At 39.7% G+C, this 16,355-nt stretch overlaps 1 protein-coding gene across 1 annotated transcript in view; it reads right to left on the minus strand.

The window, feature by feature from the left end:
• The window catches only part of lonp2 (lon peptidase 2, peroxisomal), a 176,563-nt gene extending 161,930 nt beyond the window's left edge, over positions 1-14,633 (minus strand). Inside the window, exon 1 of the mRNA XM_061722335.1 lies at positions 14,339-14,633. Coding sequence (XP_061578319.1) covers positions 14,339-14,571 — 233 coding nt within the window. The 5' untranslated portion in view covers positions 14,572-14,633. The remainder of the gene's footprint in view (positions 1-14,338) is intronic.
• Positions 14,634-16,355: the final 1,722 nt, after the last annotated feature.

Consider the following 16,355-nt stretch of genomic DNA (forward strand, 5'->3'; position numbering starts at 1 on the left):
GCGGAACACCATAACAGACCCTTGACTGTTCTGAAGAAACCTCATGTACATGAACAAACTGGAACCTGTCAGATAGATATGATTTAAACCAATGTAGAGCTGTCCCTTTAATCCCAACAACATGCTCTAACCTGTGCAGTAAAATGCCATGATCAACAGTGTCAAAAGCAGCACTGAGGTCCAGTAGAACCAATATGGACACTAATCTCTTATCTGAGGCCATAAGAAGGTCATTCGTGACTCGAACCAGTGCTGTCTCTGTGTTATGATGCATTCTGAACCCTGACTGAAAGACTTCAAACAGATAATTTCTATACAAATAGTCACATAACTGGCTTGAAACTGCCTTTTTCCAGAATTTTAGATACAAATGGAAGGTTAGAAATTGGCCTATAATTAGTAACCAGTTTCAGTAACCAGAATATTGACCTTAACCCCAATTTTGACTGCGTGTAAACGTAGTCAATGCGGCATGCATCCACTCAACACTCCTGCTAGCAGAGCAGCACAGAGCGAGGCGCCGCCCTGCTCTGTGTGAGCTGGAGTTTGTCTAAATCCTGCCTTGTAGCACTGGACCATATTGTTGGGCAGTAATCAAGACTGGGTAGAACTAAAGATTGTAATACCAATTTGACTATTGAGGCAGTCAAAAAAAATACAATTAGGCTTATTCACATAATCTGAATTGAGTGCTCAGACTGTAGCGGATTTTTTAACCTGGCTCTTTCACCCTTTCACAACAGGTGTAAAGTGGTAAATTGCAACTTGACTTTTCTAGCCTTCTTTGCAGCAAATCAATTACATCATCATAATAAATCTGTTGTCCAACCGTATGATTGATGGTGATGATGGCAATTCCAGAGAGACGCTGCTGGGACATAGAGTATGTTTTAATAATAGTAGTAATAATAGTGCTAATAAGCTTCAGCTTGGAAAAACTCCTTTCTGCTTCCGCTGCTGTCACTGGAAGGACAGACCAATTCTGAGTGCAGTCCACAGACTGGGGTAGATTTCTGCGAGCTCTTTCTCATGGATGAAAGTAAGCAGCTCAAGCAGAGTCATGGACTTTGATGGAGCTACATCGGACCTAATCGGTCAATTTATGGGTGTCAAGTGATAACGAGACCTTTGTCTTCAGTTAACTTGGTTTTAATAAGCAACTCGACAGAGCATTAAAGCAGCGCAATGTGACTTTCAGCTTTTGTTGAGTTTGTCGGCTCCTTTGGACAAAAGCGGTAGTGCTTTACCAGAAAGAACTACATTTCCCATGAGCACCAGCGCGTACTGCTGGAAAACTCCTGTCCCCGTCGCTGCATTTGTTTTGATAGTGAATGAAATAAGACGGGACAGACTTTCAAAACTACTTTTCTGTTTTCAGCGGTCGTTTGCAGGATGGATAGTGAAGAGGTAATGGATCTATTTATGGATAAACAATATAATATGACGATGTTGAAAATCACTAAGTTCAACTTGGTTTTATTAGTGAAGTCACCCCCGCCCCCCTGTCCTGTTTCAGCCAGATAATTCTCCCCAAACTACAAACTCATACGCTAGTCCAACATACTTACTGACAAAATAAAAAATACTTTATAACCTGTGAATAACTGAATGCCCATTCCTTATATTTTGCAGATCAGCCCTGCACAATTTTACAGTTCTCAGGAAAAATACTAGAACCCAAGACGAATCCCCTGTATGTGAAAACATCCTAATTGTGATTCTTATTGATCATAGAACTCTACATTTACATTTGTATCATAACAATTCTTTCTCTCTTGTCGGACATCCCTCCTCGTCTTTCAGCTCACGCCAGCGAGTGAACGCCGGGCCAATGTTCATTCTTGTCCGGGCATTTAGCTTGTTACTCTCCCGCTTTCTTTTTTCGCCTCCTCCGATAAAACTTTTATTTTCTTGGGTTTTTCTGCTGCTTGGGCCATGATACCAGCTTCTGCTGAGCTCTGCGCTCCACGCCCCGCCCAGCTTTGGTCTCCACTACGAATCGGGAAGGAGGGGGAAGTGACATATGCCGTAAAGCAGTCAAAGCCGTAAAAATGTGTAGTTTTTTTAGTGTGGCAGGGTTCCTACCATGCTCCTCAAAGTTACATAGTGCCAGTGAAGGCGATACAGACCCCTCAGACCATGACAGAGGTTCATTAAACCTGTTGGAAGTTGATGTTCCATCACAATCACTCTAAGCAGCGCGCGCACACACACACACACACACACACACACACACACACACACACACACACACACACACACACACACACACACACACACACACACACACACACACACACACACACACACACACACACACACACACACACACACACACACACACACACACACACACACACACACACACACCTCTCAGCAGCATGTTGATGTGACAATAACAGCCCATTGAATAGGTTTGAGATGGAACTGTTTTGTTTTTTTGAGAGCGCTCGTGCACCCCCACCCAGATTGCGCCCTGGGCAGTCGCCCATATTGCCCATAGCAAAAACCGGCCCTGCAACCGGTGAGCTCCTCTTCTAATCAGTGAAATATTACTACTCATTTTGGATACAATTTCCTCGATATGTGAAGACCAGGAGAGTGTTTCATCAATGATTGGCATGTGTCATCCCAACACAGCAGGACTGAATGAACTCTTGCAGCCCCAACACTCTTTAAAATGAACCTGGGCGTTGATTTGAGGCAAGTCAATATAAAGGCTGAATTCTGGTTCTGCGTTAAACCTACTCCGTAGGGTACGCGGCTACGCAGGAGTCTCTCTGCAGCTACGCCGTAGCCTGACCTGCACCTCCCAAAAAATGTACCGTATTTTCCGCACTGGAAATTATTAGTGCACATTATAAGGCGCACTAAATATCTGGTAAAATACTGTACCAAAGTGGCTGGGGTCGATTTAGCATCTACCTGATGGAGCTGCGCTACAGGAAATTCTACAAAATCCTACAGCAAATGCAAAAAAAAACAAGAAGAAAAGTACCGTATGTCAAACTTTATTAACAAAATAAAAACCAGCTTTGCTCCCTCTTGTCAAAGTCTCCATTATGCGAGTCAGCGTCGCTGCTGTTGTCTTGAACGTCTGTGAAGATTCCTGACATTTTTAGCGCCGTTACTTCGGCTTCACCAACTACATTACCCACAATCCCCCTGACTACAGTAACAGAAATTACCGTAAGGCGCACTACATTATAAGGCGCACTGCTGGTTTTTGAGAAAATTAAAGGCTTTAGGTGCGCCTTATAATGCGGAAAATACGGTAACTACGCGTCGAGGCGACGCAGACCGAGAGGGCTGTGATTGGTTTGATTGGTAGCAACGCATTTCCGGTTCCGGTTGGTGAAGCAGTCGTGAACTTTCATCGCTCTTTTCTTCGTGGGTGTGTGTGTGATTTTAATTTTTTGGCTGGTTTTGGTTTCTTGCACAATAGTTGTCCTTATCTCTTTGAAGCTAAACAAAGTATCAACTAGTGTTCTGGGGGGGATTGCGCCACGGTGAAATGGAGTGACGGAGAAGTCTGAAGGTTCACAACGGCGTCACGGCAACGGCGTCACGGCAACGGCGTCACGGCAACGGCGTCACGGCAACGGCGTCACGGCAACGGCGTCACGGCAACGGCGTCACGGCAACGGCGTCACGGCAACGGCGTCACGGCAACGGCGTCACGGCAACGGCGTCACGGCAACGGCGTCACGGCAACGGCAACGGCGTAGGCATGGCGTTGGTTTAACGCAGAACCTTAAATCAGGCTTAAGACCCACAACTACTGCTGAGGCTTTTGATGCAGGACTAAGTTTGGTTTAAGTGGGCATTAACAGATTTTCTGACTGGTGTGAAAAGGCTTTAGGGTTTTCAGTTTTACAAACTGGCTCATATTCCAAGTCTTTTGTCTTCCTTTTTCCATCTGAATCTCTGTGCCTTAAAAAAGTTTGAAAAAATATTTGAGTAAATTATGCAATATGAGACTTCTTGTGGTTTTATCATCGATGAAAAAAATGTTTTCTCTTGTGGATCATGCAGCAAAAAAGAAAAAAAACTATTATGAAGAGTTTTAGTTAATTTGTCCTACTTGAATGTATAACTAAGAAAATGAAGAAAACATGTTCCGTCTTGTGTAACTGTTTCAGCCTGTTTGGAACTTTTTGGATACTACCAAAGAAAAAAAAAGTATCCACCCAGTTACATAATTATGCCTAAAATGGGAAAGCTCGGTTTAAATAAACAAATTTTCATAACCAAACATGTCTTTTGAAAGCAATAATCTACCTCTAATGAACACTACCTTCCTCTAAACAATTGCATTACAAACATAATTAGTACTACTGATTAAATGGCTGCATTCAATTTATTATGTACAAATAAAGGCAACAAGCAGCACTGGTGCCTAACAGCAGGTCTCATAATTTTATTTTGAACACTGCCAAAACTCAAATATCTTATACTTTAACTTAAAACTTAACTAGAATTTAAAATTTGCTTGAGACAAATGAACGTTCAATTGAAACACGTGGGAAAAACACCTAACCTTTTAAGTGATGTGTGTTATCAGGTGTAATGGCATTTTTAGGTTAGAAATAAGAACATTTCTTGGTAAGATCTTTAGTTTTTTGAGTGAAGGCAGTGAATTTGGTCGACTGGTGTAAGTTCAGGGTTTTTAAATGCACAACCATGAACCTACTGGATTATATAATTTAGTTTTAGTAATGTCAATTAACTTCTAACATCTTATGTATATTTATAATTGCTGTTTAACTAAACAAAAAATATGTTTTATCCGATTACTCGATTAATCGATGGAATTTTCAGTAGAATACTCGATTACTAAAATATTCGATAGCTGCAGCCCTAATTGTCTGTTTTCAGAGTCACACTGATAATATTGGGTCAGAGAAATGAAAAGATCATAGTTGGGGAGAAAGCCTGACACTTCAAGTGGAACAGCAATACAGTAGCTAATCACAAAGCATATTCAATTAGCCAATTTCCAAAGAAAGTTTAGAAGGTTTAATGTAAGAATCCAAAGTTTCTTGTTAATGAATAATAATAATAATTATAAAATTTCAAATCTGTCTGGCCAAGATAAATGGGTTTGTATCTGATGTGGCTCCTGAAGATGCTGTGGCTGTAAATAAAAGACAAATGTTTTTATCTGCATCCCTGATTGAAGCGCCCACACTTCATGGCTCTTTATCCCCTCACATCTATGCTGCATTACTAGCTTTAATGTTTCAAGCATCGGAGGCCAACCGATGTAAATTGCATTTTGGTTACGTAACGACGGGAGCAGAATCTTATTGGCTCGTAGATCCACATCACACTGGACGATCATCCGGGCGGCTGGACAGACACTGCAGAATTTGGTTGCTTTCCAACTTCTCTGAGTTGGCAGGCTGAGGGGAGACCACTTTATATATGTTAAAGCAAGAGAAAAACTGTTTTTCAGAATAGGTCCCTAAGTAAAGTAGCCAGAAAAAGGAGAATGGTAAACTACCTAAATATGAGATTGTCTTGAGTATTAGGGCCAGGCAGGAGAAAAATAAAAATAATATTTTAGAGGAAGATTTTTTTTTCATTATGCACTTCGAGAAAAAAGTCGAAATGCTGAGAGAAAAAAGTCAGAATTTCGTGAATAAAGTTGAAATGTTGAGAAAAAAGTTGAAATGTTGAGAAAAAGTCAAAATGTCGAGATTAATGTTGAAGTACAACTTTGAGAAAAAAGTCAAAATGTCGAGAAAAAAGGCAAAATTTCGTGAATAAAGTTGAAATGTGAAAAAAGGCTAAATTTTGACTTTATTCTTGAAATTGTATTTTAACATTAATCTCGACATTTCGACTTTTTTCTCGAAATTGTATTTCAACATTATTCTCTGAAGTTAAAGCAAGAGAAAACTTGTTTTTCATAATAGGCCCCCTTTAAATGAGCGCCTTTGTCAATGATTAAGTTGTTCTTTGGCAACATTTGTGTTTTCCAGTTGTCATGGGCAGTGAGGACAAACTGTCCACATATGTCATGGGCTTGTTAGCAACAGAGAAAGCCAGTGATGACAGAGTAAAGTCCACTGTCTGTGCCTGCTTGTGTTTCTGGTTCTGCATGTTTCTACAACTAATCACTTTGTAGCTTTTTCAAAGAGTAACGTTCTCACTTGAAATTGAATCATTGGATCTAACCTGCTAAAAAAAGGTTATTTGAATTAGTTGATTAAGTTTTCCCAAATTAGGATGATGGATTTGAGTGGGATGAAAACATGTTTTTAAAATTTTTAAACATCAGAACACACTAGTACGTTTGCACGGCCCAAATCACAACAACTGTTTTCCCTCAGAACTTAATTCTCAACTGTAGTTTCTGTGCAGCCTTCAAACTTATGCTGCGTCCCAAATTCCACACTTCCACCCTAATGAGTAGCAAAAACAGTATGTGAGATTTTTTAGTGCGTCCGAAACATTATCCATACTCATTCTGGAGAAATGTATTAGTATGGATTAGTATGAAACTTCCCACAATGCAATGCAGCAGTGTTTGGTTGCTAAGTACTGCGCAGATACGTATATGTCATAAGTATAATATTAAGTATAATATTAGGCCGCGTTCAGACTGCAGGTAAATATCCGATTTTTAGCCCATCCAGACTGAAACTGGATGACTCTTTTGAATTCTGAACAGTCCCAAACCGCATGAGATCCGATTTTTGCAAACCAGATGGAAACCACCTCCAGGAGGTAGTTTCATATCCGATCCATATCGCATTTGGGCAGATGCGTCTCAGTCTGAACAGCTCCAAACACTCAGATCAGATCGGATATGACCACCCGCCCATTTCCAGTTGTGGAGCTACTCATCGGCCCAATCCCAAACTCCACCCTAAACCCTCAAGCCCTGAGCCCTCACAGACTTTCAGTGACGTCAGCGTCACGTGATCAAGTGTGCGAGGGCTCCAAATGGTATAAATAGGAATGGGACACACTTAGCAGAAACCGGAAACAAGTCAGATAAAAACGTCTGTTTTTTTGTTTTTTTTTCAATAAACTTTATTTAAAATTTCAATTTACAAAATTCCTAGTCAGATCAAAATGTTACGTACCGGTATTATAAGTTTAGGAATGATCATCCGGATGTTTGAAAACAAAGTGGTAGCCTATATAAAGGAGCATAAAATTCAACAAAGAACACAATTTAAACATGCGCACAGTACAATATGTATTTCCTTGTTAACATTGTCTTTCTTTCAATCTATACCAGCGCATCCAGTATGCCAGGCTCAATCGCCGAGTAATTTCTTTTTTGTAAGCGCGTGTAAACTGAGTTAAATATTCCAGCTGTGTTATGACCATCTAATATTACTTTCCATTTTTCAGCATGATGTCATTTCATTTTTGTAAGAGAGCGTATAAATTGATGGTAACCTGAGCTAAATATTTCTTATTATGGATTATATTATTACTATCTACTGCAACGTTTTTGTTCAATTTGCTGAAATTGTTTAAATTTTGTGGTCATAAATAAATGAATAACCAAATAACTGCCTGACTTGTTTGTGTTGGATCTAAAACTATCTTGCTAGTATTTACATGTATGCATTTCTGTTAACATAGGGAATCTTAATTCAAACATTGTACTCAGATTAAAGAAAAGCAAGTCTTGTTTATTCAACACCAGCAGGTCAACTGAGGATTTGTCTAATACAGTGCTTCTCAATCCTGGTCCTCGTGGGCCCTGTCCTGCATGTTTTAGATGTTTCCCTGCACCAACACAGCTGATTCTAATTAAAGGTCCTCATTAGCTTGTCACCAAGGTCTGCACAACTCTGTTGATGACACAGGTACTTTTATCACGGTGTGCTGAAGCAGGGTAGCATCTAAAACATGCAGGACAGGGGCCCACGAGGACCAGGATTGAAAAACATTGGTCTAATATAAAATGAAAACAAATGAAATTGAACCTCAAATTATGAATGAAAAAATGATGAAGAAAACTACATTTTGTCCTCCATCTTCCCACAAATGTCAATTAACTTAGATAACTGGTCATCCCTCTTCCTTCAGCCTCTCTTTTTGTCTTTAGTCTTGAAGAAAGTCCAAAATGTCATTTGTCCTTTTTTTTGGTTTTCTTCCCTCCGATTGAATGAATGAATGAGTGAATGAAAAACTTTATATATATTTAAACCAAAGAACGATAGTTAAATAATATGTTTGTTGGTCGCTCCTTGTTTGTAAAGGAAATAATAGGGCCGTTGAAAAATCATCACGGGACAACAGTTTCTGAATTTAAATCACCAGTGCTATGTATTTATATTTACAGGTGAACTTCTTTCGTCTCGCAGTCGCACATGGTTCCTTTTCCTCCGCCCCCTGTTTTGTTTACATTCTCCCTGGTAACCTCCTTTTATGTCACAACGCAATGAACTGTGGGTAATTCCCTTTCCCAAAGTGTGCGGGGATGCTGACTTACGGGAAGGGGGCAGTAAGGGCTCAAAATGGCTACCGGGAGCCCTCGCGCACTTGACCACTTGAGGAATGGGACAGCCCTAAGCCCTTACGCAAGGTGCGGGAGCGCGCACGTAAATCTACGAGTCTGCGAGGGTGGAGATTGGGATTGGGCCATCCTTTCACAGAGAGCATGTACAATATCTGATGTCACGTCAAAAACTATTATTTGTAGTTTAAGTGTTGCAAATTCACATTACAAATCATGTTTTAATAGCAGAAAAAAGACCGCATTTCCACGTACGGTGCGGGTCGCCGCGTACCCTACGCCGTAGGTCTGCGTTGGTGTAACGCGGAACCATAAATCCGCCTTCAGTCGCGCTGTGAGCCTGAACCTGCAGCCCGTCAGCTCATTTGTTGTTCCTTGCTGGTTCGTTTTGTTAACTCTGAGCTTTGTTGGTTGGTTTGTTAGTTTGCTGGTGGTTTTGTTCTGAACACTTTTCTCTGTTTCTCATTTTGCTGGGACGTCGGGTCCCTCCGCCGAGACACAACTTTTGCGGTATGCGTTCATTGTTATGTCTAAAAATTATGCGCAGTGCCGACCCAATCAGAAACGGTACAGATATATATATATATTTTTTTTATATATATATAAAAAAATAAAATTATAAAAAAATAAAGGATCCCCATTACCTTTGATCGGGTGGGCAGGACACAGCCCACCCCTGCCCCAAAACCAGCCTCGAGTTCCAGTAACAGAGGTGCGACGGGAGGATTAGAGTAAGATGGGGCAGTGTCAAACGATTTAAAATATTGCACAGTGTATGCCCAGCTTTACAGGTATGGAACAGCATGTGAGCTGGCTCCATATTGTTTTTTTTTTTTTGATGTCGCAATTACATGACTTCACACAATACACGCGCTGGGTGACGCCTCCGCTCCGGCGTCGTTGCTACGGCAACCCGTCAGATCAGTCAATGTGGCCCAGTCTGAACAGAGCCAGATCCGATTTGGACACTTGCTAAAAACAGTGTGGACAGTCAGCCCTGAAAATCGGATATGAGAAGGAATCAGATATATATCAGATTTGCCTGCAGTCTGAACGCGGCCTTATTATCATACAATATTAATATTATAATATTGGTATATAATAATATTATATAATGTGATCATTTTTGTATGGACCGACAAATAACGGGGCCCCAAAAATGGTAATAATGGAGTAATGGAAACACACCAAATACTGGACCGGACCGTACCGAACCGCTCAGTGGAAACTGGGATTTTGTAATGGTGTCATGAGGAGAAAGCAACACAGAGCTGGCAAAGAATCTCTGGTGACTGATGATATGTTTTCAGTGGTATAAAATACACGGGTGCACCCGGTTCGAATGCAATCAGTCCATTGAATGGGAATTTATCAGTGTAATCAGAGCTTTGAATGGTGTGAGTAGACGGGATACTGTCTACCCGGTAGATTTTTTATCATGATTCTTTGGGTTGATAATGGCTTTCTCTATGCATTTTAACCCAGCTACTAAAAATTTCCAAGAATGCTTTACGTCTTCATTTGCAGACTGAATTTAAAAAAAAACACGGCGGACATTTCTTATTTTTTAATCAATATTTTGAGTTAGTTTCTGCATAAAAATGCGTTTTGAATACATTTCTAGCGACATTTTACTTTCATAATATTCACCGCTCTGATTACACTGATAAATTCACATTCAATGGACTGATAGCATTCGAACCGGGTGAATACAGAGCCTTTTCACATTTAGAGTTGTAAAAACATTCAGTCGGCTGTTGAATCTCAATATATCACTAGTATCAATATGCTGCATAATTACACAGTCATATAATTCATGCAACAGCTCAATAAAAATTTTTCAATAACACTAACCCTGAATCTTAAGAATCGGAATCAAATCGATTCTTGACATTTGAATGGATCCCAGGCCTGCTGGGAAGGATTCCTGCCTGCCGTCTTTTACAACACGGTGTCACTACGGAAGAGTATCAGGGCCAGGCAGGAGAAAAAATATTTTAGAGGACGAAGATTTTTTTTTATTGTGCACTTCGAGAGAAAAGTCAAAATTTTGAGAAAAAAGTCAAAATGTTGAGATTAATGTTGAAATACAATTTCATGAATAAAGTCAAAATTTCGTGAATAAAGTCGAAATTTCGAGAATAAAGTTGAAATACATTTCGACCTTTTTCTCTAAATTGTACTTCAACATTATTCTCGACATTTCAACTTTTTTCTCAACATTTCGACTTTTTTCTCGACATTTCGACTTTTTTTTGCTCGAAATTGTACATCAACATTAATCTCGACATTTCAACTTTTTTCTCGAAGTGCATAACGAAAAAAAAAAATCTTCCTCCTCTAAAATATTATTTTTATTTTTCTCCTGCCTGGCCCTAATACTCTTCTGTAGTATTCCCATATTAAAAAAATATATGTTTCAACAAATGAGCTCTGGTGTAAAAAGAGAATATTTTAGCAGGTGTCGTGGGATTTTATGACCACTAAAAATCGTCCTCATCTAAAATATTATTTTTTATTTTTCTCCTGCATGTCCCTAACTCTTCCGTAGTTTCTCTGAAGAACAACTGCATTTCATCTCCTCTGTTATGCTGTGATCATCCTGAGGTCCGGTGTTCTGCTATTTTTTCTGCTGCTTTGCCAAAAATGCTCCCTAATGGTTTACCACCTTTGCAGAGCTACAATTTTACTGTGTTTTACTCCCTAAACCATTTCCTTTCCCCCAAGTGGTCCTTGTCTCTTGCCAGGCCGTCATTGTAAATAAGAATGTTCTTAATGACCTGCCTGGTTAAATAAAGGCGAATGACTGAATGAATATCAAATAAAGCGATATAATTGTTTTTTTTTTTCTCTCTTTAATGTATAATGTTCACAAAGTGTAATGCAATTCATGTCATGGGTAGTTTATTTTGAAGGATCAAATACTCAACATCCCATATTATCAATAGGGATTGGTCACCAAGGTGCATTCTGGGACGCGGTGGCCGTGTTGGCAGCCTCGTGAGTGTAAACAAACAGCAGTGTAGTAGCACCAAATGAACAGACGGAATGCAAAAAAAGATGTTAAAATGCCAGAAAGGAACTGGAATTTACCGGGATACCTTAAACAAGGAAGCCAGGAACCGGTATATGGAGAAAATGATTATTAACGGTTTGGATCCATATGAAATCTCTATGAAAGCTCCGACGAGGAGCTCCACTCTTTAGTAAGGATTTACTGCTGCAGTTCTGCACAACCCACGTCAACGGCTACCTTGTTTAGGAGTGTTTGGCAGCTGCTTTGGTAAATGTTTGACTCGCCATGTGTTTCAATAAATTTGTATAATAGTACAACATACAGTACATGTTTTGTATTACTCTTACTTTTTTCTTTTTTGACTGCTATATTATGCTGAAGAGGCTCCGAGGCGTGAGCAAATATTTTTGTTTTCCTCGTGGGATTATTTTTTTCCTCTGCAGCTACAAATAGAGTTAATATTTTTTCCTCAACAAACTAGTTTTATCTGAAGATTGGGGTTAATTGCACCGCAGAGAGCTGGCCAGCAACTGCGTTTAGCTGGAGAAGTGGGAATAAAACCTGTATGAATGATCCGACCCCGGTCTGTGTGAGTGTTTGTGGTTTACTGTGGAAGGTTATGTTTGGTCGTTACAGCCGCGATCCCACCGAGCCGACGACTCTTTGTTATCTCAGATACTTGGTCTCCGTGGTTCTGCCTCCGAGCAGGAAAGCGGTGAAAAGTTAAACCATTATTGATCTTTTCCCCACGTCTGTTATGTGTGGAGCTGCTGCAGCTACAACACAGCAACGGGTTACCATGGTTTACAGAATAACGGAAAGTAACGATTACAAATACCGGTAGGCTAAGACAAAACGAAGAGGGAGCACGTCTGTACACAGTGCTCAGTGGTCCGAAGAGCTGCTCAGGTAGTTTCCAACATGGCGGCTCCGCCAGGTGATGACGTCAAGACGACCAAGCCCTATTTAACATCGTGCAAGAAATGATTGGCGTGGCAATCAAACTTTGAAAATCGACTGTGCGCAGAACCACAAAGTAGTATTTCTTGGCAGGTAGCAAGGATTGGCAGAACACCGGGTTAACGACCCTGGGAAGAAAGGATCCTGCCTGCTGCCTTGTACATAGGGTCCCCACCCGTCCCGTAAAATACGGAATTGTCCTTTATTTGAGAAAAAAATGTTGCGTCCCATATTGAACTAATACGGGACGCGATTTGTCCCATATTTTCATTAACGCCCCATACACACGTCTGTCACACACACACACCAACACTACATTTAACAACAATGAACAAAATAAAACACAGGAAACCAGCAAAATCTTTGTGGCGGGACAACAGGACCTGCTGCGCTCTGGGCCAATATCTTTCTATTTTATTATTCTTATTATTATTATTATTATTGTATTATATATATGTGTGTGCCAGACAGCGGGGAGGACTCGGGCTTCACCTCCACGTTGGAGCTGGGAATTGGGAATTAAAAGTTGCGTTCCGTATTGAACCAATTACGGACATATATTATGCTCTTATTTATTGATGTCATTCACAGGTGAAGGTTGGAAAATTTGAATATATTGAAAAACGTCATTCGTAGTAAATTGAACTAAAGATGAAATAAATATATTATTTCCCACTACATTCAAAGTGAGATATTTCAAGCCTTTATTTGTTATGATTTTGGTGATTATGGCTCAAAGTTTATGAAAACCCCAAATAAAAAATAAATTAGAGATTATTTTATGAAATCAATAAACAATTTCATCATCAAAATTATAACAAATAAAGGTTTAACATATCTTGCTTTGCATGTAATAAGACTAGGTAATATATTAGTTTCACATTTTAAGTTGAATTATTGAAATAAATTAACCTTTACACCATATTCTAGTAGAATTATTGAAATAAGTTAACTTTTACACCATATTCTAGTTGAATTATTGAAATAAATGAACTTTTACACCATATTCTAGTTTAATTATTGAAATAAATGAACTTTTACACCATATTCTAGTAGAATTATTGAAATAAGTTAACTTTTACACCATATTCTAGTTGAATTATTGAAATAAATGAACTTTTACACCATATTCTAGTTGAATTATTGAAATAAATTAACTTTTACACCATATTCTAGTTGAATTATTGAAATAAATTAACTTTTACACCATATTCTAGTTGAATTATTGAAATAAATTAACTTTTACACCATATTCTAGTTGAATTATTGAAATAAGTTAACTTTTACACCATATTCTAGTTGAATTATTGAAATAAGTTAACTTTTACACGATATTCTGGTTGAATTATTTAAATAAATTAACTTTTACACCATATTCTAGTTGAATTATTGAAATAAATTAACTTTTACACGATATTCTGGTTGAATTATTTAAATAAATTAACTTTTACACGATATTCTGGTTGAATTATTTAAATAAATTAACTTTTACACCATATTCTAGTTGAATTATTGAAATAAATTAACTTTTACACCATATTCTTCACCTGTAGGTTATATTCTACATCTTGGCTGATGTGGACATACTGTACATATCATAGGAGGATATTTCATTTACTAGTATGGTTGTCTGTACAGTCATGCAAGTTCAATGCTATTAAAGCACTTTAAACTTTAAATTAAAGCATTTTGTTTTTTTCATATAAAATAAACACATTTTTATGCAGTTTAGAAGTTTTGGGGCTTTTTTTTTTGGCTCCTGCGCTGCTGAAATAGGGGCGTCCCTTATTTCTATTTCTGAAAGGTGGTAGCCCTAGGTGTGACAGCTCCACACAGCCCCCCCCACTCTCCAGCCGGACAGCTCTGTGATTTACTTGTGCAGCGCGGGCAGGTCCTCGGAGTCGTGCTGGGGGTCTCTGGTGTCGGGGATCAGCCCGATGATGGTGCTCTTCAGCGAGGTTCCCCGCAGCAGCCGCTGGCCCACCAGCTGCATGTTCCGGGGGGAGTGCACGCTGAAGCGCAGCGTGGAGCCCGGCAACAGCACGCCCTCCTGGGTCAGCAGCAGCGGCAGCCGGCCCGGGATCCGGATCCCGCCGCTGGACGCCATCTTTGTTTGTCGCTCACAGCAACAGGTCACTGTACTCTCCTCTCTGTCCCGGTCCCGTCAGTCTTCCAGGTGTAAACAAACAAGCTTCCGGGTGGAACTTTCAAAATAAACTTCTGATTTACAAAACCAAACAAATTGTTAAATCCCACAGTGAAAAATACACCAAATGTGCGTGTAGCTCTTTTTTATCATTTTCATCACTTTTATACTCCCCGAAAATAGACTTTTCAGTTCAACGTTAACAATCATTCATATTCCTCAACGTTTTTATTTTCATAGGCTACGGCAACAACATAGGGACAAACGTGCGTCTGCTTCCTGCGCCATTCTAGTCAGAGCTTTGTGCGCTACAATGAATGGATTGCAGTGAAAAGGCAAGGCAAGTTTATTTGTAAAACACAATTCAACACAAGGTAATTCAAAGGGCTTTACATCAACATTAAAAGCGGCAGGACATAATTAAACAATAAATAACAAATAAAATGATAAGAAAAGAGGTAAAATAATAAAAAGCACAAGTTGCTGAAAAGAATGGGCAGTAGAGTCCAGCAGGCACACATGTCATTCGTGGTTTTCAAAAAGTATTTAATTTAAGAGTACGCTTAAATAAAAAATAAAATGAAATAAAATGATAAGAAAAGAGGTAAAATAATAAAAAGCACAAGTTGTTAAAAATAAGGGCAGTAGAGTACAGCAGGTAAGTATTTAATTAAACAGTAATGTTTTTATCCTGATTTTAAGGAGCTGACAGTTGGAGCAGACCTCAGGTCTACAGGAAGTTTGTTCCACCGGTGAGGAGCAGAATAACTGAACGCTGCCTCACCTTGCTTGGTTCTGGTTCTTGGGAACCTGGTGTAATGTGGTCCAGTTTCCTGGTGTAATGTGGTCCAGTTTCCTGGTGTAATATGGTCCAGTTTCCTGGTGTAATGTGGTCCAGTTTCCTGGTGTAATGTGGTCCAGTTTCCTGGTGTAATGTGGTCCAGTTTCCTGGTGTAATGTGGTCCAGTTTCCTGGTGTAATGTGGTCCAGTTTCCTGTTGTAATATGGTCCAGTTTCCTGGTGTAATGTGGTCCAGTTTCCTGGTGTAATGTCTGTGGTCCAGTTTCCTGCTGTAATGTGGTCCAGTTTCCTGCTGTAATGTGGTCCAGTTTCCTGGTGTAATGTGGTCCAGTTTCCTGGTGTAATATGGTCCAGTTTCCTGGTGTAATGTGGTCCAGTTTCCTGTTGTAATATGGTCCAGTTTCCTGGTGTAATGTGGTCCAGTTTCCTGGTGTAATGTCTGTGGTCCAGTTTCCTGCTGTAATGTGGTCCAGTTTCCTGCTGTAATGTGGTCCAGTTTCCTGGTGTAATGTGGTCCAGTTTCCTGGTGTAATATGGTCCAGTTTCCTGGTGTAATATGGTCCAGTTTCCTGGTGTAATGTGGTCCAGTTTCCTGGTGTAATATGGTCCAGTTTCCTGGTGTAATATGGTCCAGTTTCCTGGTGTAATGTGGTCCAGTTTCCTGGTGTAATATGGTCCAGTTTCCTGGTGTAACATGGTCCAGTTTCCTGGTGTAATATGGTCCAGTTTCCTGGTGTAATATGGTCCAGTTTCCTGGTGTAATATGGTCCAGTTTCCTGGTGTAATGTGGTCCAGTTTCCTGGTGTAATATGGTCCAGTTTCCTGGTGTAATACGGTCCAGTTTCCTGGTGTAATATGGTCCAGTTTCCTGGTGTAATATGGTCCAGTTTCCTGGTGTAATACGGTCCAGTTTCCTGGTGTAATATGGTCCAGTTTCCTGGTGT

This window comes from Cololabis saira, chromosome 5 (genome assembly GCF_033807715.1).
Source record: "Cololabis saira isolate AMF1-May2022 chromosome 5, fColSai1.1, whole genome shotgun sequence".
NCBI classification, from domain to species: domain Eukaryota; kingdom Metazoa; phylum Chordata; class Actinopteri; order Beloniformes; family Belonidae; genus Cololabis; species Cololabis saira.